Below are 25,977 nucleotides of genomic sequence, written 5' to 3' on the forward strand. Positions count from 1 at the left end.
GTAATGGTCAAAATCGTCCGAATTATTTTGATATTGTTTTTTTCTCTCTCTTTTCAACCAGAAACCAGTTCATCCGTGATAGAATATCGATCGAACTGACGCGGAATGTTTGCTATGTCTATACAGAAAACTTGTGTGCATACATGTTTGTGTGTATAAAGTTAGCGGCTAAAATTCGAGAGTGCACCAGAAACTCGGTTGCACGATCCTCATGGGGTGAAGAGGAAGTTCTCTTTGCTCTCCCTCCCCCCACTCTCCTCTTCTTTCTCTCTCACTCTCTTCCATAGCATCAAATAAAGGTACGATACCGGTTATATCATCGTGTATATACTTGCGGGCGTCACGGTCAACCGTAGTGCTGGACAGAGAGCCGAAACACGCTGGACAAGAACGACCGCTGTTTGTCACACGAGTTACTACGTTCGTCCTGACATTTAATGAAAGTCAAGAATTATTCTACATTGAGATCCGAAGCAATAGAAATGATTGGCCTTTCCGAGCGCTTCGGTGATTGATCGCTTCTCAAGAATATTGACTTATTTCGAGAAGCAAGAAAAGAGCTGACCGAGATTTGATCGGGGAGTGCAGTTTGTTGCGCTCGAAATAGTCAAAATCTTCGGAAAGACTCGAAACGATTAACCTTCTGGATTTCTTGCGGGTAGAGTTCAATATGTCAAATAACCAAATTGTGGAAGGGTCGATATTGGAAAATTTTTTAAGTTGTAATATTAGATTGGAGAAAAACGAGTAAATCGAAATTCTTGTTTCCGATCGAACATTCCTTCTTTGAATTCGTATTTATAGTCGAAAATATAGGTGACGATAGTTTTCATTTCGAATGCAATTTTAACAGACCATGCGAACGTCAAAAGTTCATATTTTCGAATTCAAAACGAAGAGTACTTGTTTTATAGATAGACCAGAATATAGAAGAGCAAAAACTCTGTTGTATTTCTTTATTTTGATCGGTCGACTTTCCGTCGTTTCGCCATTTCGACCGTTCGACTTTTTGGTGTTTCAGTATTTCAACCTGAGTAATATTTCATTATTATATTTTCGAAATAGTGAATATTCGCAGTACTGCTGATTGTACTAATTTATGAATCGAAGGAGTGAAGGTCGAATTTTCGAAAAAACGATATTTTAGTCGTCGTTCTATGGGCGATTGTTACATTTTATTTTCGATGTTCAAAGCTCTAGTCGAATTTACCTGTCCCCATGTTGTCATTCGAATTTTATAAACTCGATATTTTAGCTGTTCGAAATTTGAGACATTCTGACATTTTATCCCCACCTTTTTTATCATTGAAACAATACAGTGAATCGCAACAATGATAAAGTGGAAGGAAAATGGTACTGCAAGATCCACAAATACTTTCTTAACTTGTAATTAACTTGAAAAATATCATAAAGTGCAAATTTATTCAATACAATAGCGTAGAAAATATTGTATATATATGCATATATGTCGATGTACACACGCATATATATCGTAGGAATATTAAATTCGTTGATGCTCACTTTCAAATCAGTTTTATGCAAATCCGTCGCAATTTACATTTGCGATAAATTGAAAAATTCCTTGTTTTCCCTACGCGAGAACTCGTTACGAGATTATAATCTCACGCTTTCGTTCACGGTCGCTCCTGCGGAATCTCACATTGGACGCGAGATAAAGCAGAAAGAGTGAGAGCCATGGAGGAAGAGGGTGCGAGAGAGGGAGATAAAATGAATAGAATAAGAAGAGAACGAAAAATGAGGCGCACACCTGTCGAGAAACATGATTACGGAATTATTATTGGAATAAACAGGTGAAAGGATCTTTCATTATATCACATTTTTTAGTAAATTAAATTTTCAGTCATTATTATACCATTCGTTACAGCGATAAAAACGATGCCCTTGTTTTCTCGTATGTTTATTTAATGAAGATTTATGTGTAAATAACGAACGACGACGCTCATTCGGTGGAATCGCCGATATCGTTTGGACATCTAAAAAAAACGAATTTATTTGCCCCACAAACCGATGTTTATTTTAATGACTCGGTGAGTTGTTATCTGCGGTTTGCTTCGTTGTTTTATACAAATAAAATCCGATTCGGGTGAAATTGATATAATATTTATATTTAAAGCATCGTGTCTCTTCTCTCGCTCTCTCCTAGGCTATTTCTCTCCCGTACATACGAAAATATACGTATGTACACAGGAATAGTGTGTACATAAGGCCTGTTGGCTGTGGGTAGAGTCAAACAACGCTTTCGCCGCATTCGCGGGTTTCTATGCTTCGCTCCATAGAAACACATACACCGAAAACACAACGATATGTATAGAACTCTATTATAGTAGCGTTCCAAGCGTATAGCATCGTCGCATGCAACACTACAAAATATATAAAGTGAGAGAGAAGGGCAGGGAGGGGGCAGAGAGAGAGAGAGAGAGAGAGAAATAGTTAAGCAGCGAGGATGAAGGGATGAAGGCGAACGTGCAAAATCGATGAAAGGGTGTATGGAATATCGACGTGGCTTGACTTACTCCTCAGTCGATACTATAAATAAATCTAAATCGACATAAGATATGAGTGCATAAGCCACGGACGTGTGTTATATATAGATAATAAATAAGGGTGGAAAAGCTTGCGATCTAGATGCACTTTGCCTTCGAATTCTAGGCTTTAAAAAAGTCAGTGACAATCGTGCAGGATATTTACTACGATGAGGAGGAAAAGCACTACAGTGCAGCGAGTTTTTTGTCAAATTATTTGGAGATTTTATTGCGTTGACAGGGGCAGGCTGGTTGCTGCAGCGTTTTGAAGGCCTATCGCGGAGTTGAAAGCATTGACTTGCAGACTTTCAACTGCCAGATAGAATAGGGTATTTTACAGAATGTGAGAAAAAATATAAAAATGCATATTTATGATAGATTTCGTATAAAAAGTAAAAGAGAATTGTCAACATTTATTCATAAAAATACAATGTTTATTTTGTAACTCGATTTTGAAAATCGCCTTTTTTCGTCTGCTTTTCAAATGTCTTCATCGTGCGCGTTCTGTGTTATTTTGAAATTTTACAAGTTATCATCACGTTTGTGGAATTTTTTCATTTGTTTTATTAAAATCGCGTCACGGAAGACGCTTTTGTGAAAGCAGAAAGTACGAATCTACCAATGATATAAATACGTTGACGATCGCGATGAATCTACAATTTTTGTGGATTTTTAATATACATTATAACTCATTATTTTGACGTGTCTTGTTACTTGGTCTTTCACAGTCGTATTGTTTACAACGGAGTGACGTCACAAACCGGAACAGCATGGCGGCTAGGGTTTCCGAGCGAACATTCAAAAAAGTAGGTTTCGAGACACTTTTCGGTCTCGTATAATGAAAATGAAAATTCTACTGTTTCGTTACGATCTCAGGATGAATTTAACTCAGTTTTTAAAAAAAGATTATGCTTCCGGCCGCATTGGGAGGTGAAAACGTGTGCGGAGCTGAAGGTGGAATCGAGCCTCCGAGACGAGAAAACGTTGGGCCGAGCTAACAATTGCTGCATTAATGTTTAGTTAAATTTTATTCAATTTTCAAAAGATTATATCAAAAGGTTGAGTAGTTTGTTGTAGAACTGCGAGGATCAATTTCGTCGCGAGTGGGAAGGTATTCCGAGCGTTGCTTGCCAAGTACCTGCGTGCCACATCGCAGCGCCCTCTCTATTTTTAGTTCAATTTTCTTATCGCGCTTATCCATTCACGTGGGCATACATTCGTTCGTGTTTTAATATTATAACGAGCATAAAACGGGAGCCTTTTCTTCCTCCAAATAATTGATGTACGTATACGCGTGCAAGCTGCTAACGTTTCATTTTGTACAATCTTTTTTGCATACCATGCGCGTGTCCCTCTCTCTCTCTCTCTTCAGGTTTTCTCCTCAACACTACAAATAAATCTCGAAACAGCGTGGCAGAAAATCGGCCATATTGCTCATTACCGATTGATAACTCAACAGCTGAATATATCCTCCTTAAAATTAGACCATTTCAATCTTTGCGTAAATACTTTAAATGCGGATTTTGGAATAGCCTGTACGTATGGCTTTTTTCTGCGTCGTTCTGTCACCACTTTTGACCTCTTTCTCTGTGATTTTCCAAACTCATTTCCTGGCTAACCTCTTGGCCTGTTTCTCCTCTGTTTTCTCTTTGTCTATACTGTCGCTACAGGCGTGAGTGGTGCATTCATTGTAAATCAACGTTTTCTCTCTTCCCTCCCCCGCCGCCCGTCTTCTCTCTCTCTCTCTCGCTCTCGCTCTTTCTCTCGCAGCAGCAATTGTAAATGCAACGTATAGCGAGGCAGTAACAACCATGGGGAGGGCTGGAAAACCGAATGCGTCGGTCATGGCACGCGAGCACGTCAATCTTCGTTTGAATTTGCGAATGTGTTTATACGCAGATATATATGTAACCTTCTGTTTGCGAGGTATATAACGCAAATAACGTTCGTGCATCGCTCGCTCTCTCGCTCTCACTTTTGCTCCAACTTTTAAATCGAGCGTGTATCCATGATGTGCATTGAACGCTGGGGAGATGAGACAAACCGAAACAATTGAAGCGTCATACAAAAAACGGCGTTATTCTCTGCAAACTTTCAACTGGTTAATGAAGGAAAAAAGAGCCCTTTAAAAAAGATAACTTTCCACGCTGCTTCCGCCTTCGCAATTGTTCCCCGATTAATAAAAAATACTCGCACATTAGCCTCCTCGTAACAGAAAATTATTCCGATTTACGAAACATATCGAGCAGCAGGAATGACGCTGAAGTTCGCAACGTTGGAGTCCAACTAAATGATGTAAAAAATCCTCCAATAATTCCAGTAATTCTCCAATTTTGTTCCCTGTCGAATTTGCAATTCGTAGTTTTTCAATCTGCACCGGTGTTTCGCGAAATCAAAAATTGGTTAATTGCAAAATAAAGTTTTTTCCCTTCGTTTCGTTGGACTAGAACGTTGCCAACTTCAGCGTCGTGCAGCAGGATTGCTCCCCCGTTTTTTCTCGTCTGCGATTACTCGCGGCTCGTTGAGTTTATGGGTTAATTCATGCTATTCGTAAAAAATGTTGACCAACCTTTTACAAATAGAAACAAAATGAAAAATCAAAGAATTAGTCGTTTCGATTACCCATCTGGGACGACACTTTTTGTTTGGCGTACGTCACATGGAAAATGCACCATTTCAAGCGCGAAAAGACACGTTTCGTTCTTTTGTCTCTCACAATTTTCATGTTGCACCACATTTCGAGGTATTCGCGACTCTAAAACCGGGCGTTTGTACGCGCGTTTAGCGAAAAACCCGATGACCGTACGAGCCTGTTTTTCAAAGCGCCGATGACTTTGGTTGAATAATTTATTTAATACGACTCTTCACGATCGACCAAATGGAGCTTCGAAAGCCCTATTAAATTACGAGTTCTTCGGATTTCTAATAACCTTCTTCCCTTTCTTCATATATACGCTGAAAGATGCAAAAGACGAGCCACGTAGATGGCAAATGTTATTTACGGGAAGCAAAAGGGTTAAAGGTAAGAAGGAGAATTCTGAAAGGGGCTGAGCGAGACGCGACGAGTGAGCGAATCGGGCATGAGAAAGATAGACAGACGGAGCTTCCACGTCTTCTTCGTTCTCTGGGCATGAAGGCGTCGTTTCCGATTGAAATTCCCTCGGTACCAATCAAATCCCTATTTTCCGGTTGGTTCTTGGCATGCAACGAGGAACGAGAAGTCGACGAGCGAAGGAACATGTACACGTATATACACATCGATGTGTATATGCGCGACTATTTCGTCGATGCACGTATCCACGCTTCATTCCAGTCTGAGTAAACAGATACGACGCTCCCTATTTTTTTATATATTTCCATTTAAAAACGAAAAACTCACATTCTTTCGAATATTATTCTCCGGAATATTTACACGATCGTTTCATTCATCACGTATTTCGAGCTGTTCCGAACCTATTTCCGTTGAAACGTGCCAAGTAATTCGTTTTTTGACGGTTTTACAAAAAAACAATCAGACGACAAGTCACACGCGTCGGCCCGGGGGCTCAACGGACTTAAGCGACCAATCGATCAACAAAATATTTATTCCACGACAAAGCTGACGTTTGCAAGTTCGAGTCCAACGAAATGAACGATAAAAACATTTGTAATTCACGATTTTTTGTTATTTCGCGAAATACAGGTGAAGGTTGAAAAACTACGAATTGCAAATTCGGCAGGGAGCAGCAAAATTTGAGAATTACTGGAATAATTGAAGAGTTTTTTAGGTTGGACTCGAACGTTGCGAACTTCAGCGTATTTATTGAACGCGCAGCGCATAATCGGTCGTTCGTAACCATTTTATATTTCGTAATGATAATCGGTGTTATCGCGAGGGATTAAAATGAAAAGCGAGCAGCAGAAAAGCTCGTGTTTATCCGAATGCAAAAAAAGTTCGGAACCACCTGAAAATTGAGTGTTCCAGACAAGCACAATTGTTGCGGTGCCGTCACCCTCGCAGTGTTTATCTTTTGAGTGCTATTTACACGGGCCGCGCGTACTTTAACGCCACCGGAGCAGAGATTTTGCTCATTATTGTTAAAGATGAGAAAAAATTTCTGACTTTCAGCATTTTCATTCGCCCGCTACTTTCCTCAATTCAACGGGGAAAAAAACTTGGCCACGTTTTTTTCTCTGTTTCGCCAGAGGGTAAGTAAACTAAGTAAAACAATTGAATAATCGCGTTCTTTTCATGCGGAAGAGCTCGTGCGTATGTAAAAAAGGAAAAAATCTCGTGTTGGCTCCCCCATCGCCGGGCTCGTCCGTAAACGTGTGTTTCTCGTAGGTGGAACGAGCGATGCACCACCCAACGAGCAGCCAGCCCTTATTTCTCGTCCGTCTCTTCTCCTAGAACCGCCTAGGCGTCCGGACTTTACTATTGTACACGAGAATTCTGCGACGAGCGAGAGGAAAAATAGACGAGAGACATACGCGAAGCAGAAGAGAGAGAGAGGCGAGAAGAGGCGAGAAGGAAAGACAGAAAAATAAAAAGCGAGATCGAGAGAGAGAGAGAGAGAAACCTGACAAATTAATCTTGACTCTGGGAAAATTTCGAAACAAGCGTACAAAAAAGGACGATAAAAAAAGATACAACGGAAAGAAAAATCAGGAGAAGAGATAGAGCGAGAAAGAGAGAGAAGGAAATCCTCCGCGAGTGTGCGTGCGTACAGAGAAATCCGCATTGCGGTCTGCTAGTCGGCAGAAGCCACCATAGGGGATGAAGAGAATTTTTACTCCGAAACAAGTATACTGCTATAGGTATGCATAGGCGAGCGAGACCGAGCTTGCCCAGGGTACTTTAACCACTTTGATTTTTTATTTCCTCCGCGTGCGTTCGATCTCCTTAAATTTGTATGTATCCGGGAACTAAAATCCTCAGGGAAGTTGGAAAAAATGGAAATTTCGCTGGCCGCTGGATCGATGATTTTTTATAGTCGCGGAGAATAAAAGCCGGCGGTGCGTGCGCATTGATAGGATCTTTGGGTGACTCGTTGAATTGAAAAATGGTTAGAAAGAGAATAATTGTGAGAATATTTAGCACGTTGAATCGAGGCGTGCCGATCTTTTGGGAGAAAAAGAATGAGCGAGGAAAAATGTATTTTTCATGGGGAGGAAAGAGGAATTTTTGGTTTTGTTTGACCCCCTCCCGATCGGCGAGGCCGACGCTTCCTCTGTTTTTCTCCTTGTCGATTTTATTGCAATTTTTGTTGCTTCTTTCAAGCCTCTTTTTGCGCCCCCTCCCCGCGGCTAGCTCTCAGCAATGTCTGTGGAAAAGACGCGTTGAATGCAAATGCAAGAAGCGCCGAGGCGAAGTGGACTTGCCGGAATAATAATTCAGTGTTGCGAACAGCCGTCTCGCTGGGGAAACCAACGGAGAGAAATAAACAGAGAAAGAGATAGAAAAAGCGAGTCTTTGTGAGTCGGGGAAAAAAATTGCTCACGCGAGCTTCAACAAATTTAGCGTGTAATTCTCGTCGCAATTAATTTACGCCCTCGCGGAGAAGCGAGCAAAAAATAAAGCTGGAAAAAGGACGGCTTGAGAAAGAAAAAGGGCGAAGGAGAAGGCGAAAGCAAAGAAGGAGCCGGAGAATAAAGGAAGACGCATCAATTACATAAACCGAAGCCCTTAAAAAGCTTTTTTCTCTTCTGTTTATTTTTTTTATTAGTCAATTATTTTGCAAGATAAAGATAACACGATTAAATCAAACTAATACATCAACGGAACGTTAAATTCCGCACGATTTTAAAGGGATGAAAGAAATTTCATAAATTCTCAGACTCGAGACGAGAAACAATACTTTTGTCGTGGAAGGAGCCTCAAAAAAATCAAATCGTACGAAGAATTTTCATTTTCTTTCAAATTTCCTCTCATCAAACGTTTTTCCTCCGCCCCCCCCAGTAAAAACTTGGCTTTTTGCACCCTCGTTCTTTTCAGTGACGTAAACAAATCTTATCCCCCGGTGGATGTAAGCCGGAAGTGGAAGTGGAGAGAAGGGCTCGGAAGAGGGAGAAAAAGAAAGAGTTGGAGGGACGAAGATGGGATGAAATATAAATTCTTGCCTCCGGCGGAAATTGTCACGCTACTCTCGCACCCGGTGAGGAACGTGCTGTTTGTTAAGACACCGACCAAACCAGAGTGTTTCTCGTCTTATAGCGAGAAAATTGTCGAGCTCTATTTTTATTCTCTCAACGTAATAAAGTTAAGGAAGCGTAAAATGAAAAACTTGTCGAATCTCTGTAAACGCGGTTGCCAATCAAAAAAACGGTCTTTCAGCCCCTCGCGGATTTAACTGAGTTGCAGAAATTTTTTTCAACTATTAAATACCAAAAAGAAACTCAAATTTTTCCTCATTAAGAAGCCCAAAAAATTCCACAAAAACGCTGAGATCGCGAACTCGGTCGAAAAACGCGCCGAACGTTTCTACGTTCGACTACGCGACAGTTTTGTCCAGGCACGATCGCCGAAAAAGCCACGAAATCGATGCCCAACGATATCGAATCAATCGCTCGATTACGAACCTCGAACAAATGCCCTCCCGATCGAAAATTTTCACGCGATATTGAAACATTTCAATAAACTGATCACCCTTATTGGTAGTACTAAAAAAAAGCCTTATTCCGATCTCACGAGTTGCCGACATTTATCATCGTGACACGTGACCCACGAGCACTAAATTACGTACGCGTATACATGTATACAGATATATGCGGAGGCTCTCTATTGATGAATTGGCTGAAAGAGAGCGCAAAGCATAAGTTGGCTCGGTTGAATTATGAGGGGCGATGGGATACGTAGAGGAAAGTCAATATTAAATTCACGGAGCCGCACGAACCAACAATTTTCCATTTTTCAGGCTCCCCGCCTTCCCTCAAAATCCTGGCAGCATTACTTCGATTATTGTGAATTTACAAAAATTCATTATTCATCCCACGATGAATCGATATTTTAAGAAACATTCTGTGCAGATTATTCACAATAAATTGTTTGGTTCCCAATTATTCATTTTTCTCGAATGAAAAACGTACTGAAAATTTCTACAAACAAATTCATCTCCCCGGTGGATCGTTTATTTCTTCGAGAGTTTTAATCGTCAACAATATTGAACGTGCCGACGTATAAATATTATGACGGTAATTTATTTAAAAGGAAAAGTGTAATTGGAAAATTTTATCCCATTTCAATTGCTCTTTGCATTTGCACCCTCGATTTCTGATGAAATACCACCTCAGGAAAGTGAGAGGAAATCGTATCAATCATCGAGGTGGAAAAAAGGAGCGAGCGAGAGAGAGAGAGAGAAAGCTCTTATCGATCGGAAACGTTACCAAGGAATGTGTATCCTCTTTTCGTTCTTTATCACGTCCCAGTCGAAACGAAAATAATTTTCGAAAGAATTAATGGAAATCAACGATTGTACGGGTTCAAAACATAATTCGTTACTATTATCTATGATTATTCGTATGTATGTGTACAAATATACATGTTTGAGGTCAAACGACGTTACGCGACTTCACGTAGCACGAGAGAGGAAAAAAAACGAATGGACGCACGACGAAGCACTTAGGATATAGGGGCTGCGAGAGCTCGCGAGAAATCTACGTATTTGTATACATGTATGTGTGTATCGAAGTTTTCTTCGTGTGTGGAATGAGACGTTTTTTTTCTCTGCGAGAACTCTCAGAGTCGTACATCCGGGTGAACAAGGGCCACGGTAAAAATTGATCGAAGCGTAAATAATCGGGGGAACAAGGCGAGTTATTGCTTCCAAATCTCTTTCTTTTTATCTCTCAAGCGTAATGATAAAACTACACGAAATCAAATATTCCTCGTAGTATGCTCGCTAAGTTTATCAGTTCGTTATAACGATTTTCTTGGAAAATGTCAACAAATCAAGAAAGTCGATGATTGAGTGGAAAAAAAAACAAACGGAAATGAGAAACGACAAAAACATCGCAGAGCGACCGTAGCTGAATGAGGGAAATTCGATTTTTCGTTTTGTTCGGTTGGGAGAAACAAGAAACGGAAATTGTTAGGGGATGAATAAAAAAAATAAATAAAAGGTAAAAAGAAATTCCTGTCGAAACGGAGAAACGTCGAGTTTCGTAACCTATATATCGATAGGGAACAAGGGTAATGAACCTTGGCGGTGTTGCCTCGAGTTCAGAGAAAGAGAGAGAGAGAGAGAGAGAAAAAAAAAACAAAAATATCCCTACAAGGATCTGGAAAGCCCCAGGAAGTAATGTGTTGACGTTTTAGTTGGTTTTAGCGAGACAAAAAGAATTTGCAATTCCAGAGATCGTGAGGAAACGAAAAAACGAGGGAAAAAATAATAATTTTGAGTACACTGACCGCAATGCAGTTGCTTCCACGCCAGAAGCATGCAGGACTTCCCTCCGCCGTGAGAATCGTGAAACGAGGGTTGAACGCGCCTGCTGCTGATGCTTTATTTGACAACCACCGCATAACCCAGTCGATCTCTTTTCCTCTTGTTACTCCCTCGCTCCGGGCTTTGGAGTTTAAATCACCATACAATACCGAATAATCACGGGAATGAATCCCGTCGAAAACACTTTTCGTTCACATCCGAAACACACTGAAACATCGATTTTGACAGCGCGTTTTGCGCCTGCTTTTTTCTTCTTTTCTTTCACCAAGCGTCGGCGTTATTTTTTCCGATTTTTTTCCCTTCCCTTCGTTGTTTCCATCAGCAGAGAATCTCGAATAGAGCGGTCTTTTCTCTTCCTGCTCGCGTTCGTTATTTCCGAAAGACACGAACCAAAAAACACATACTTTTATTGTTTTTTATTCTTTCTTATCGCGGACTAACCGACACGAATTTTTCGGACACGCTGGGGGGCCTACCCGAATCGATGTGTGGGATGTTACAACACTTCCCACCAGCTGTCTTTTTTGATTCTGCGGATGCGGCGATGCCTCGTCGCCACCTCGTAGCGAGACGTTCAACTAACACCGACAGCGCTCACAGCGCTGCAGTCACAAATGCGCGGCAATTTTCAAATTGCTCGAACTATCTTCAACGCTGTGTTCTTGAAAAACAACTTACCTTTACATAAACAAATCGATCATTCAAATGAACTGCAGTATAACAACAAACAAATAAGTGGTACAAAAATCTTTGCAATTTCTCAATATAATTTATTTCTCTATATTTTTCGTCGAAAAAAGGAAAAAAAAAATTTTCAAACCGGAAGCGTTATTTTTTCACGCGGTTATTAATTTTACAGAATTGTTGTCCTTGTTTTTCGTATTCTTTTGTTTCTATCAGTAGTTCGAAAAAGTAATAAGAACATGATTTCTGTCAAGTTTTCTCTTCCAACAATCGAATAAGTTGTGATATGCGGTCGCACAACTTTTCCCGCGGATGCTCCGGATTATAGAACCTGCCTTGATACGCAGTTAACGAAAGTAAACGGTAAATTCTGGTGTTCGTGTTGCGGTTTTTGCAATTTTCATTATTCTTATTTTTAATATTTCTTCACCATTACAATAGGTTTTTTCTGTCTTTTTTGGTATTTTATTCTCACCTCAATTTATTGTTATTCATTTTCATCGTAAGATTATATTAATATGTACATCAATGCGAATGGAACGCAAAATCTGGTTTCGTTAGCTGAGGGAATATAATTTGTTTTTTTTTTCTCTTTCGTCATTTCAACGAATTTAATAATAAGTATAATTATTAATATCGTGCAACAATATTTTTCGGACTCCGAGAGAAAAATGGGAACAGAATCGGATCCCCCGATTGAGAGTCGATCGAAGATGAACAAATTTTGTTACATTTTCTTTCTTTTTTTTTTTATCAACTAACGTAGTTTCATTTTGAACCCGGAATCATGTCACGAATCGAACTTCGCTGTGAGCAATATTATTTCAAAGCAATAAATAATTTTCTTCGGACAAATAAAATATGCATTATTGATATTAAATAAATATAAGAAAAAATTTAAAAAACAAAACAAGTACGTTTCGTTGAATAACAAAAAATACCCATCTCTCGAGTCAATGCATTCGGTTCGAAAAAAAAATATGGTTCACAATGATTAAAATTTTTCTTGCCATCTCTCTTTCTCTCTGTTTCTCTTTCCCCGGTCGAAACAAATCAATTGTTTGCTCCTATCTAACGTATTTCCGTTTTTCTTCGTAATATTCGAAGATAAAAAGCACATAAGCTTATGATACTATTATATCGTCTATGCATAAAGTCTCATGATGTATAATCATTCGAAGGAATAAATCTAGAGCTAAAAATTAATGATTTTTTTTTCTTTGCAGGCCCCAAGGTGTCAACGAAACGAAACGTTTGCTTTTTAGACGTTCCGATCACATCAATATCGTGAAAATAATAATAATGACAATAATAACAATAATAGTATTAATATATTCCGCCACGCTCGGATTAAAAGCGATTGTTCAAAAATGCATTCAGGCGGAATGTTCGCTTAGTTTATAAATAAAATAGTTTATCAATGAATACGATTTGGTTTGTTTGATTTTTATTATTTTCATCGTTATTTTTTTGCGTTTCTCAGAAACACACCAAATCGAGAATATATTCGTTAAGTTCGTAGGAAAAAAAATCATTCGACTGAAAGAGAGAGAAGAAAAAAAATGAAACGATATTATACAAGAAGACGCGATGGCCAAGAATATTTTCCCTACTTTTTTCATCCCTTTTCTCTTCGTTCGCTCTGACCATTTAAATATAATTTTTATATATAAAAGCCGGATGGAATGTATCCGCGAACTTTGTCGACTGGCGATCGTAGCGCGAGTCACGCAAAGTCAATGTCTGCTTTTGCAAAGTTTTTTTTTTTCTTTCTTTTTCATTTGTTTCGCTTTTTTACATAACTAACTAGGTTTTCCTTGCTAAGTGAAAGTTCAATGATAAATTCTCGCCAATAGTGTCACCCAATATTGTGGTGCAACACGATTCATGGGTGTCTTCAAAGTCACGGAAAAATTTGACGAACCAATTCTCATTTTTATACACATCTGTTTTCTTGAAAACAATGAGTCAAAAGTTTGAATGGAAAAAGTGTAAATTGTAAATCCGCGTGGAAAAAATTAAAAAGATTAGGAGAAGGAGACAATTATTGAAATTTTGGGTGACTCCTGTGACAAGAAATTCATTCGCTTTCGACGAGAAAATCTTTTTTATTGAACAACTCTATGTCGGTTGCCCGAGGTCAAAAACCCGAGAACTCGTCACTCAAATTTACACTTTTTTACACGGTACGTATAGACAGGGAATTTTCATTCGTTTTGTTTTTTCTGGTTTTTTTATCTTCTCTTATTCATCTTTTCAGAGCAGGATGTGACAATATTTATAATTGATGGATCACGCTCTCCCAAAAAAGATGAAAACAGAAAACAATTGCACTTGATCAATTACTATGGACGGGACGAGGTAACCTTTTTTTGTAATATCACTTTTTTCACTAATTACTGGCCAAAAAATACTGAATTCGAAAGGAGGACATATCGTTCGATACTCGCAACTTTTTTCACTGCATCAAAGCAAAAGCTCGGGGTCGCGCGAAACATTCTTTCCCTTTCTCTCTCTCTCTCTCTCTCGTTTTTTCTGTCAATTATTCCATCCTCGTTAAAAACTTGCGATACAAAATATGTTCATTATTTTTTTTTTGTTCACCCATAACACTACAATTTTCTTTGCTCAATTACGAGTTTGACTCGTCACCGCACACAAGCACGAATTAATCGTAAATATTCATAGAAATCGTGCATCTCGAACACACGCGATCGTGAAATTTAATCGTTACATAAATTACAGTAGTTTCGGAGAAAACGAAAAAAAAAAATCAAAAGTAGCGAAGATAAAAACTACAGGATTTTTTAAGGGTTAATACAGAATAAGAATAAAGACAGCGAAAAGACGTTTGCGAGACCGCGGAGAAGTGAAATTACAATGATTGATACAATACTTGTTTCGGGTGTTTCGCTCAATTAGTTCAAAACCATAACCGTCCCCATTCTTTTTCTTATTCTCTTATTGATGCCTACACTCGTCGATCAACGTTCATCGTACTTGACTAAAGACACGTATATATATATATTTTTTATATTTATATATATATATATATTTTTTTTTCTTTCAATTTCATTATAACAAAGTTATTTACAATTTTATTCGAAGTTCGATCAAGCATCAGCTGTTTCAACAAAGATGCCTCAACTTTACAGTCACAGAATTCTCGGTTCTCAGCTCGTCTCTCTCTCTCTCTCTCTTTCTCTCTTTTTCTCTTTTGCTCTCTCGCTCTTTCCCTGTACAAGCAAAGGAATAATTCAGGATAACGATGGAACAATAAAATTAGCAAAAAAAAGAGGGGAAAAATCCATAAAAAAGATAGTGAATCGAAAATATGATTTCATAAATACGCTGCAAATTTGGATCAATATACTTTGCCCGGTACAGTACGCTCCATCGATGTCAACAATTTTCAAAATCTTGGTTTCTTCGTCGTTTTCAAACATACATACATGTGTATTTATGCACGTGTAAATATACATGTACATATCGCGCTAAGCGTGATAGAATTAATCAATATTGGAGGCAATATATACGGATCGTCATATATCTACATCCTTGCACGAAGGTTTGTCCGTGAACTCTACCATTATTTTATGTTCGTCGATCAAAACTTTTCCGTGTTTCATATTTTGCTATTATCATCAGCTCACTCGAAGTCTTTCAATGTGCTGAATCCTGATTTTTGTTCATGTATTCTCCGTAAACAGGAATAAAAACAAAATGATGAAAAATTGTACATCAAGCAAATTGTTAGTGGTAATTCAGCGAATTATCGGATTGAAGCTTCGAGTAAAAATAGAAACTATGGAAAAGATGTTTGAAAGATAAAAAGAGTCACGGAAAACGTGTCGTACCTCACGCGTAAAAACATATATACATGTATACATCTCTGTATATCCATGCATACATATTTATTATTATTTTTTTTTTTTTATATTACAGGTATCGTAAAAAATGGTATCTCGCGCTAGTCCACCCCCGCAAAACCCTGAGAACCTTCGATAGCCTTTATTAATTTGTCCCTGAGTTGCTGATAATTCTCATACGGTGGTAGATCTATACGGTTGAAGCTGAAAAAAGAAAGATCGTTAACCGGTGTCATTTTCATTCAAAATGTCGGTCAGCCTCAGCATTGACGTCAACTATCTTTTACAAGAAAAAAGAGAAAAAAAAGAATTTTACGATGTTAAAGATTATTGTTAAAATGTACAATGAGACAATTCACATGATAACATACAAATGCCAAGCATAATTTCGCGTTTTTTTTTAACCTCAGTTCTGTGTCACTATCGCAGACTTCGACGATCAATTATCAACGATTTTGAACACTTGAGGGTAAATTTTCGATAACGATTGAAATTTAAGGTTCAAAATAATAGTAAAAAATGTAAAAGAAAATAGAAAAAAGTTGACGATAACGAGAAAAAAAGACTCACCACGTATGAGCTCGAGGATAATTTTCGGGTGTACCCCATTTCTCGATGGTAAACAATTGCGGGCCGTTGCTGCCGTATAATTCTTTGAAACCATTCATCGGTACCCTGGAGGTGCCCGTCACAAATTGCAAAAGTCTAGCTCTCATTTCGTTACTGAATGATAAAACGACTCGCCAGAACCACTGTACGGTGATGTGATTAGCGTGATAATCGCCCTTGTAGAGCGTATTTTTTTTCCAATCTTTAACGTCGATGTGTTGAATACCGCACATGAGTAACTCGAGCTCATGCTCGTCGAATATTTTGACGAGTGCCAACGGTACCAGAGCGTTGAAGCCTTCAAGAAAAGCGTTCATTTGATCCTGCACCCGAGAAACAAACCTCCACTGAATTACGAGGCTTATGTACTCGTCCTTGTTCTCGTCCGTCAATGGAATATTTGCACCATTCGGTTTCAATTCACGCTGCGACGTGTACCCAAAGCTCTCCTCGTCAACGCAAAATGTCAACTCCAATTCGCTCGGGTCGTTCTCTTTTATCCACAACAACGAGTTGTAATATTCCGAGTCCACGCTCTCCATGTCCTTCAAGTCGATCGTTTTCGAAAGCATCATTTTATAGAATGGGCGTATGAAGAAAGCTGGAAAGCATCATTTCTCAATTTTATCTTAATAATTCAATCGGTAAGTTAATCATTCAACTCATCTTGCTTCGACGGTCTATTTTTCAATCAATTATTATAGTATAACTTTATGCTCAAAATTGAGCGTACAATAAGAGTCTCATTTTTTAAAATTGTTATTGTACGAGGAAAAATTACAAAAATTTACGACGAAAATGTTGAAATTTGTTTGCACTTGATATTGAAATTCAGAAAAGAATGGAAAGAAGGAGATCTTTTCAAGTTTTCTTACCGTCCAAGAGCTTTCCGTGATACACAGCCATGCCGGCAATCCGTCCGATGAACTTGAAATAATTAAGATGTTCCTCATTGCACACACCCGAGAAAGGATTTATTTGAAGCGTGTAATTGTCCCTGAAAACATGTTAAAACAAATCAATAAGCGTCGTTAAAACGAGCACGAAGAGAAATCCACTTGAGCTTGCTTACATTGCTGAATATTCGAAGAGTCCGTAGTAGGGATTAAACATTTCCTTGGATAATAGGAAGAACCATTCTCTCGCCAATCCGCCGTAATCCAACCCAATTTCACCCTCGAATTCGACCCACAACTTCGTCTTTAATATCTCGACTCTGTTTACCGAGCTTATGATACGATAAGAGTCTTCCAGAATATTGCTTCTTCCAACTTTGATCTCGAACTTGTTCGGTACGCTACTCTGTAGGATCAAATTTTAAATAAAAACATTTTTTCATCGTCGATATTGTTAATAAAAAATCAAGATAGCAAGATCGATGCTTTCCAAATGGCAAATGTACTCACGGGCTTTCTGAGCTGCGATTTCAAATATTCGTACTTAAGTTTGTAATCTCTCGAGTAAGGTACAGCCTGTTACAAATGACAAAAAAAATTAAATGAAATAAATAAGTGAAACGACTCACTAGCTGATTCAACAGCGTCTAGGCAGCACACGCGACATAGACATCGTTGATCAATAAACGTTACTGGGAGCACATAAAACAAACATACCGGCCCAGCGATTTGCGGATTAGACATACGCGGATCTTCCCACTGTGTCGTTCTCGTATCTGTAATTAATTTATCGGAAAAATTGGAACACCATGGATGAATTTGAAATCACGGTAATATCAAATTTCTGTCCGTCAAGAGTTTGAAAAAGCGAAAAAAAAAGTGATTTGAAGCAAAAACTTTGGCTCCATGTAATTGAACTAACCGAATATCAAGATTTTTCAATGTTTTTTTTTTTTTTTTGGAGAAAAAATTGAAATGAATACACAATCGATGGATACGTTTCTGGATATTTTGTAAAAATAAAATCTTTAATCGACCGAAAAAAGATGGAAAATCGTACTGTGATCGATGAAAAAGATTCTTCCGTCGGTGTGTACTCTCTCTTCCCATCCCTCGGGCAATGGACCAAGCTGATCCAAGTCGCTTCTTGGTGTAGCAGAAGGCACGTTGTGACTAGGCATAGGACTCGCTCTACCAGTTCTCGGATCGACCCACGTTGTCGCTCTCTCGTTATGATCAATAAAAAACATTCTACCATTCGGTGCCAATTGCATGCTCCAACCTGGTGGCAATCCATCGCCGCTCGGTAGTGGATATGTAGGCTTTGGAATTTCGCTCTTTAAACACACGGGCGCATTATTATTCGCGTTTCCACTATATTTCTAATTTTTTACAAATGCACATCTGATTGGAAATATTTTTTAACGAGAATTCAACCTCTCAGTACACGGAGAACGATTCCAAACTTAGGCAAGTATTCAATCCCATTAAAAATCTTCTATTTTGTTGTTAACTTTTCAACATTTGATATAAAATTCATAATAATTGTTTTTTCATTTCAATGAGCAATAAACGAAAATAATTACAAGCTCTTTATAATTTTCGATTGAAACATCTTTGTCCCATTGAATTTGAATTGAATTTCAATTCAAGTATAAATGAAATTCAGATAGCATTTTTTCGGACATTTTTCTTCTGTGTAAATAAAATTAACCTGTTGATCATAAAGCTGAAAATAGCGGTACAAAACTCGAATAATTTTCTATAGAGCAAAAGAAGAAGGGAAATTGTACTAAGAGTCAAGTCAAGTGAACAGAATTCTCTCGGAGGTCTTACGGTACGAAAATGCGTGAGTTTGATATATTTAAAATTACCTGTTCCGAAGAACGCCTGGAGCCTGCCGGACTATCCACGTTATCGTCGCTCTGCGAACAAACGAAGAGACATAAATGTTTTTTTTCTTCTATGTATATATATTTTGTTTACATAACCACGAAATAACAACAATAAAAACGATAATCATCACGAATACTGTGATTCAGCGAATTGAAAAAAAAGTCGTTTGTTATTCCAGTGGAGGCTGACATCAAGCGAGAAAAAGAATAAGAAAATGAGAGCCATTTATCGTGCCGACCTTGGGGTGGGAAAACCTCTTTGACTGAACACACATTTTTTTCACAATCTCAATTAACAACCAATTGACACGCATGAGTTCGAAACTAAGCGTTAATAAAGCGTGACGTGCATGCTAAAAAAAAGTATTTATTTTTATATAGTTTTTCATTTTTTGTTGGTTGCTTTGTTTGTTTGTTTGTTTTTTTTGTCAATGTACCTGATCATCACACTCGCCAAGATAACCACGCTGATCGACGGCATTCTCGCAGTCGGAATTGTCTCGTTCACGCTCAACCCCCTCGTCATAATCCCTCGCTTCTGAATTCTCGTCTTCCTCACGCGCCCCTTCACCATCCTTACACATACATGCATATCTTTTTTTTCTACATTCCGCATGCCGATTTATTTACAATTGTTAGTCCCTAATGGTTTCGTTTATCTCTACTCAAAATAATACGATACGATTAATTTCACATTTTTTCTTCCAATTATTTTTCTCAAAATTTGATGAAATTCTTCATTTTTCTCACTTCTTGTTATACCACATGCAAATAGTGCTTCTTTTGTTTCGAAATCTTCAGAGTTTCCCGTAATCAATGTTCACAAATATAAACTTGAGTCTAGGACTCGAGAGTGTGCCAGCCATTCGATTTTCGAGTCGGCAAGGCTCATGTTTTTCGATCAACGTCCATTCCGTCACACGATACACGTTTGCAAAGTAATTTTTAAATTCCCGCTCAGCTGTGGGAAATGAAAAAGTGCTGTCTTCAGAAATAACCCTTTACAAAGGGAGCAAAACATTGTCAATAGACTTCGAATTCACCTTTCATTTGATTTTTCTCAATCGGGATCTAATTGTGGACTCAAGTTTCTATCTGAGACTATTGATTGCGGTTCGGTCCGGTGAAATCCCGACTATTTTACGCTGCACTTATTCATGAAGGATTCCTAATATTATATTGGGGATTTTGATTATCTAAGGCGTATTTATTGGAGCAACTACAGTCAAAATGAAAAATATTACTTGATTCGTCAAAAACTGGAAATTTGTTGAAAATTCTACATTTCCGACTTGTAGTTTTTATTCATATTTTCTCTTACTCACAAGGGATTAAAAGCTTTTTTTTGCTAATGCCTACAGTTACTTCAATATTGAGCAAATCTTTTTTAATAATCTTTGCATGCTCGGAGCAAAGATATTGGGGACATGAAACGGGATTTCATCGTTTTCTCGACTCACCTGATTTATAACTGAGCTTCTGTGTTGCCCTCTGCTCTCGGCATCGTCAACGCTTATGTGAAATCTTCGTTGAAACTCGGTCGCAGCCGTGTCGAGACTTCGTTGCTCGTTTGTCACACCACCCGTTGGTGCCGAATTCCTTTGCATTTCAATGTAAACAAAATCAGTATGAATATATTTTTTTTTTTAACACATAGAAAGCGAATATCAATGTTCGGGTTTTTTTTTGGTTCATTTTCTCTTTTTTCGATATCACGATGATACAGCGACAAATGATGCCAACGCTGAGAAAGAGGATAAGCGATAATAAAAAACTTGAAAAATTTGCAAAGAAAATTCAATCTTTCGTTTTTGGCTTCAATGACTTATTTTTAAGCTACGTGATAATTTATCAGTTTCGTCATCGTTAAAACTTTTAGAAAAGTTTCGGCATTCACTTTTCTTTTTTATTTTTATAATCAGTTTTGGAAAACTCACATTGCTGTGGGTCGTTCCCATTGTGTAAATCTGGCTATGTGATTGACGTAATATGTTCGTCCATTAGCGTCTTGTCGTTCCTCCCAACCGTGTGGCAAAGGCCCGTTAGCTGCCGAATTTTCACTACTTTGCTGTACCGGACTGTTGTCCGAAGTTGGTGTTGGTCTGTCCAATAATTCCCAACCCCCAGAATCCGACGTCGTGTCGGGATCCCCTGAATCACCGCCCGAGGAGTCCGAAATGTAAGCGTGATATATTTCCAATGTACCCTTTACTTTCGCTCTTTGACTGCCGGAACTGAAGAAGTTAAATTTAACATTTTAGCTTGCCCAATTATTGAATAGTATTTATATTTTTCATTCTCATCTGTGGTCATATCCTCTACTAAGTTTTATAGAAAATATCGAGGTTCACTTTGGTAATTGATTTATAATAAATTGAGCATGGAAAACAATGCCAATTTTTTCATATTTTCAATACACTTTATGATAAATTAGAATTAAATAATTCGTTTGTCACTTTTCATTTCATATGCATCAAAACATTGATGTTTTTGTGTACTGACCTACGGGCACGCAAAATATAATGCTTTGTAGGAATGGTTCTGCCTTCCTGCTCTTTGGGCAAGTTGAGGAGCGAAAGTTCCACCATACCAAGAAAATCATCCCTCGTCAGTCTATTCTCGTCAAAAACTTGAAGCACCAACTTGTGTTCCGCAGGTTTGACCTGTGCATTCAATTAGATTATCAGTAATTGAAAAATCCTTCGACTACAGTTATTTTTTCCCCCTTTCTCAGCACAAAACTCACTCTGAAAATGAACTCTTCCTCCCAGGTGGGATTGAGAGTTTTTTTCTTGGTTTTTGTAAGTACGGAATCAACTGTGACGTCGCCATTTGTGGTGTTGAGATCAATACGAACATAGGGATCGCTCGCACCAAAAATATCTTTTTTGGCTAATTGGTGACCCGCTATAACCTTCAACCTCAACCTGCTGGTCGCTTCCTCCGTCTAGAATTACAAAATTATCCACATGTTAAAAACTATCAAAACATGATAATCTGTACAGTTGATTCGTCATAATAAAAACGCTGAAAAGTTGAAGAATATTAATCAGAGGTTAGAACTGGAAAAAACAACAAAATCTTAGGTTGATCGAAATACAAAATATAAAATTTTGGAACATCGCACCTGAAGAATCATCAAGAAGTGTTGAAATAATTTCAAGAGTGTAAAAAATATGCTGAAACTAAAAACTGTACAAGGCTATTCAGGAAGTAGCAGAGAGATATCGGGAAGGAGTGAGTTTCTAAACAATACAGTAACTTTTTTCAAGTATTCTTATGATCCTAATCTCGTGATTGTAACTACCGAAAATATTGCGTTACAAATAACGAAAATCGAGCAAAGTTTGATATGTTTAAGGCAATTCGTTGGTAATCGTGACACAGGATACTATCAAAGGAGAGAAAAGGATGGTGAAAACTGAGAATGGTGCAGATTTTTACAAAAAGCGAAACGAAGTTACAAAGACTGCGATAGAGGAAGAGAGAGGAAGAGTGGGAGAAACGCAAGTGTCGTATTGTTACAGAGAGTAAGAAAGACAGCAAGGAAAAAAGTTCGAAGAGCATAAAATCCGTTACGAAAAAATTCCAACCTGTCAAACTGTCAAAAAGAAAGGAACCATGGGGAACCTGCGAGGGGGGAAGGTGGAAGGGGACAAGAGGAAAGTAAAGAGAAGCTAGTTGGAGAAAAAGGACTGAAAAATTACGTACGCACTCTCCATCGACACCGGTCGTCGGATAGTATCCGTATACATGTTCCTCTGCCATTAACGTAACCGCGTTTATGTATCGTGCGTTTTTATATATTTCGTCGTAACGGAGTTACCTCCTTGGACGGTTATCCTCACGTTCGGTTATAATCGCCCTGAGGAATCACAATTTCTCGTGTGCCATCGAACGCGAGCGAGCAAAAAAAACACACACATGCATACACTCGCGTACACACGCACACACTCACTTATTTGTCTTAGCCCCACTCTCTGTAAATACCCTTCCCCTTATCGTGCCCCTCCCCTTTCCCTGGACCCCGTTACTGATGATCGCGCGAGAAGACGGACGGATGTGACATATTCGCATTTAAAGATGGCCACAGATCCGTCAAAACTCACCTGCTTTTTTCTTAAATGAATGTATTCTAACTCAAAACAATCACGGGGAAAAATTAGACATAACACTAAATAAGATTGATAACTATGAACGCCTCTGTCAACGAAAGTCAGACCTCCTGTCCAAAAGTTACGCTGTTTTGCCACTCCAAAATCGATTCTACTGCATGATCGAGTTTTGACAGTTCGCGTATCGTAGTTTTGTTATCATGAGCTCGTTATTTACCCGCTACGCTGCGCGCGTGTGACGTTTCACGAATCGAAAAAAACCAACAACGATCTCGGGATTCTTGACAATGATAAAAAAAACAACGCTGATGTATCAAGGTTGGATAAGTCTGTAAAATCTGCAGTGAACATTAGAAAATATATATAGCTGACAATTTACATGAAAATTGCCTTGTCAATTGCAATTTTTCTAAATTATGACATTTCATTTGTATATTCGTGTTTGTTTTGAAGTTTTGGGTTTATTAGATAAGTGCGATAAATTACACCTCCGAAATATCTTCTTTAATCGTTATTTAACTTTTTATAGGTTAAGTGCAGTCTTTCAATTTTTTGTAGGAGACTGTACTACAAGTACATATATTAAAAACACAGGTAGTATTGTTTCACTGTCAACAATCGCACAAAATCACAGTAGCTTATTGAAGCCTCAAATTCACCGAACAAAACAAAAAAGAATCATTTCTAAATTGCTTTTTTTCGCAAAGACTTGTTCGTTGAATATCGAGGGAAGTTTTATTGTCGCGAATCAAAACGGTTTCGTGATGTACGTTTTTTTTCGGATGAAAAAAATACTTCCACGTACGTTTCACTTCGTAATGCTAAAAATAAGGTGCAAACTTGGATACGTATGTATACAGGACTACACAACGGGTGCGGGCGGGAGGAGATTAAGAAACCAAACGTATGCATGTTTTTTACACTCTGAATGTCACACAGGGATCACACATAGAAGTTATTTGCGATTTATATAAGAACTCAAACGACGCTTGCGGTGATTTTTTTCCCTCTTTCCTCACAGTCCGGATTCAGTAGTCATTTTTTTTTGCAATTTACCACTCTAATTCGTAGTATCAGCAGCAATGAGACACAATTAATCTTCAAACGAAAAATTCGAATCTACAAAATATCAAAAAATTCGACAATATTTTGATATCAAGAATTCTTTTGTCAATAGATAATTCGTTTTTCAGTGTTGGCATATTTTTTTCCAAAGTCTGCTGTATCGTAAGCAAATAAAAGGGCTTTTTAAAAACATTCAATCGGATCATTTTCCACAAAAATCCATATTTATATTCCTTGATTTTCCCATACAAAGGTTTCGTTACAAAGATAGATGGATTCATTCGTTTATGGAATCTATTTTTCATTCACTTCCAAATTCAAGGGCACGTTTAGTTTCAAATTATATTAAACGGTTCGAACGGTTAGAACGATTTGCGAAGAATAGACTACACAAGTTGCCCACAATTAATTTTTGACGCACACATATTGCAACGACTTATCAATTCATTGACTTTTTATTTTTATTTTGATATGACCCTTAGAGCATGTAAAATTTCCATTGTACAGCTATTAGTGAAAATTCATTATTGTGTTACAGTTTAAATTTTCTTACGCTTAAAGGATGAGAATAATGTAAAGAAAAGTTCAATTACAATGATGGGTGGATCAGCGAGAGAGAGTCGTCCTGGTCTTGTCGCAACAGTGTCCCGAGAGAGCCGTCTTCTTTGGGAGCTCCAAGTATGAGAGCGAGGCCTCTGTGGAGGATATTCAACTCCGACGTACATTGGATAAGCAAGGGTACCCGGCATTGTCCTCATTAGAAAGAGAAAGTTGGGAAGTGGCCGAGTTTGTGACGAAACTGGCCTCGGACTTCCTATTCGTGAAAATCTCGAATTTTCATGAAAAAAATAATTTGCAGAGTCTACCGAAGTTTCATTCAGCCTGCCGTAACGAAAGCGAAAATTTTTCGGGTTGAAAAATCGTTCGAAACGGATTCTTACGCACTAAATTATCACGTATTTCGTCCATGAAGACTCGTCGAATTCACAAAACTGTCGTTGTTCCTCACATGATCAAGTCTCGCAATTCACCCAAAGTCCATGGGTCGTACTATTTTTAATTTCTCTCACTCGCTGCACCAGCAACACCGGAAGGTTGAATAAACGATAAATCGCAACATCACGCACGAGCAAGGGGGGCTGTATTTAAAAAAAACGAAAGAGAATGGAAAATATTTTTCTTCTTTCACACCATTCTCACCATTTGTCACAACTGGGCTGAGACTTGAAAATTTTTCACGTCTACTGCGAGATAAGAGACGACGAATGGCTTATAATTCGAGTGTTCGATAACGCGCGCGGTCACACGCGAAAAGGGGAGATAATATTGAAAGAGAATAAAAGTTCACTTATATTTCTCGTACGAGAGAAGAGTAGGAGAGAAAGAGAGCGAGATTCTCAGATAAATTTTTATTCCCGATGTCTGTGATGTGTCGAATGTTTCCGTCTCGAGCCTCGAAGACCCCGCACAACGATCTAGACAATTGTGATCGAGAGAATATAATTTGCTAGATGAGAAATAATAAGAAAAAAAACAAACATATACATATACTGTGAGGAGTCTTTGTTGGCGTATAGCAATCGCATAATGATTATCAAGGTCATCGAATATAAAGACTCAATCGAACGGAAGTATCTATGTAGCTGTAAAGAGACGTCGAAGGAATACAAATTTTTGTTTTCCTTTTCCTTTCTTTCAGAGACTCTGCCAACGTACAGTGTTTGTGTACTTGAGATTTCTTCTTGTGACAATTCATTCTAGATTGTTTATCGCCAATAAAAATTTCCCCGAAAATCGGGACTTTACTCCAAACGATAACGAATTCGGAGAGAATCATATTTGCGATAAATAACCAAATAATGCTTTTGAAAATTAATT

The 25,977-nt window shown here is 38.2% G+C and overlaps 2 protein-coding genes and 1 long non-coding RNA gene across 11 annotated transcripts in view; 1 reads left to right on the forward strand and 2 right to left on the reverse strand.

Moving 5' to 3' along the window:
* Sema1a (semaphorin 1a) overlaps positions 1–11,458 on the reverse strand; it is a 91,304-nt gene extending 79,846 nt beyond the window's left edge. For all 4 annotated transcript variants that reach the window (XM_043422845.1, XM_043422844.1, XM_043422843.1 and 1 more), the window contains exon 1: positions 10,930–11,458. The gene's annotated coding sequence lies outside the window, so the exon portion shown is untranslated. The remainder of the gene's footprint in view (positions 1–10,929) is intronic.
* Positions 11,459–11,715: 257 nt separating this feature from the next.
* Positions 11,716–24,965, reverse strand: Nedd4 (E3 ubiquitin-protein ligase Nedd4). 6 transcript variants are annotated; one of them, XM_043422974.1, is made up of 14 exons: positions 24,693–24,965; positions 21,666–21,866; positions 21,422–21,582; positions 20,857–21,153; positions 20,380–20,518; positions 19,357–19,494; positions 18,899–18,949; positions 18,085–18,361; positions 17,742–17,800; positions 17,535–17,600; positions 17,201–17,430; positions 17,004–17,125; positions 16,090–16,729; positions 11,716–15,723 (listed from the first exon to the last, which is right to left on the reverse strand). In XM_043422974.1, exons 1-14 carry the CDS (start codon positions 24,855–24,857, stop codon positions 15,621–15,623), a joined length of 2,649 nt encoding a protein of 882 aa, XP_043278909.1. In that variant the 5' UTR covers positions 24,858–24,965; the 3' UTR covers positions 11,716–15,620. The 6 variants fall into 6 exon arrangements, with proteins under 6 accessions (XP_043278909.1, XP_043278910.1, XP_043278914.1 ...); XM_043422975.1 differs by lacking the exon at positions 24,693–24,965 and adding an exon at positions 22,631–22,769; XM_043422979.1 differs by lacking the exon at positions 24,693–24,965 and adding an exon at positions 22,635–22,748.
* On the forward strand, positions 24,696–25,911 carry LOC122412978 (uncharacterized). Its single transcript, XR_006261467.1, has 2 exons — positions 24,696–24,837; positions 24,959–25,911. It is a non-coding gene; the product is annotated as an uncharacterized lncRNA (long non-coding RNA).
* Positions 25,912–25,977: the final 66 nt, after the last annotated feature.

This window comes from Venturia canescens, chromosome 7 (assembly GCF_019457755.1).
Source record: "Venturia canescens isolate UGA chromosome 7, ASM1945775v1, whole genome shotgun sequence".
Lineage (NCBI taxonomy): Eukaryota > Metazoa > Arthropoda > Insecta > Hymenoptera > Ichneumonidae > Venturia > Venturia canescens.

Excerpts from the sequence above, each read along its gene's own strand:
- Nedd4 (XM_043422974.1), bottom strand. The coding sequence starts at position 24,857 with ATGAGGACAATGCCGGGTACCCTTGCTTATCCAATGTACGTCGGAGTT. Across the intron at positions 17,801-18,084 it reads AATCTTTTTCATCGATCACA|ATACGAGAACGACACAGTGG; the intron begins GTACGATTTTCC and ends AATTAATTACAG. Across the intron at positions 15,724-16,089 it reads TATCCTCGAGCTCATACGTG|CTTCAACCGTATAGATCTAC; the intron begins GTGAGTCTTTTT and ends TTCTTTTTTCAG.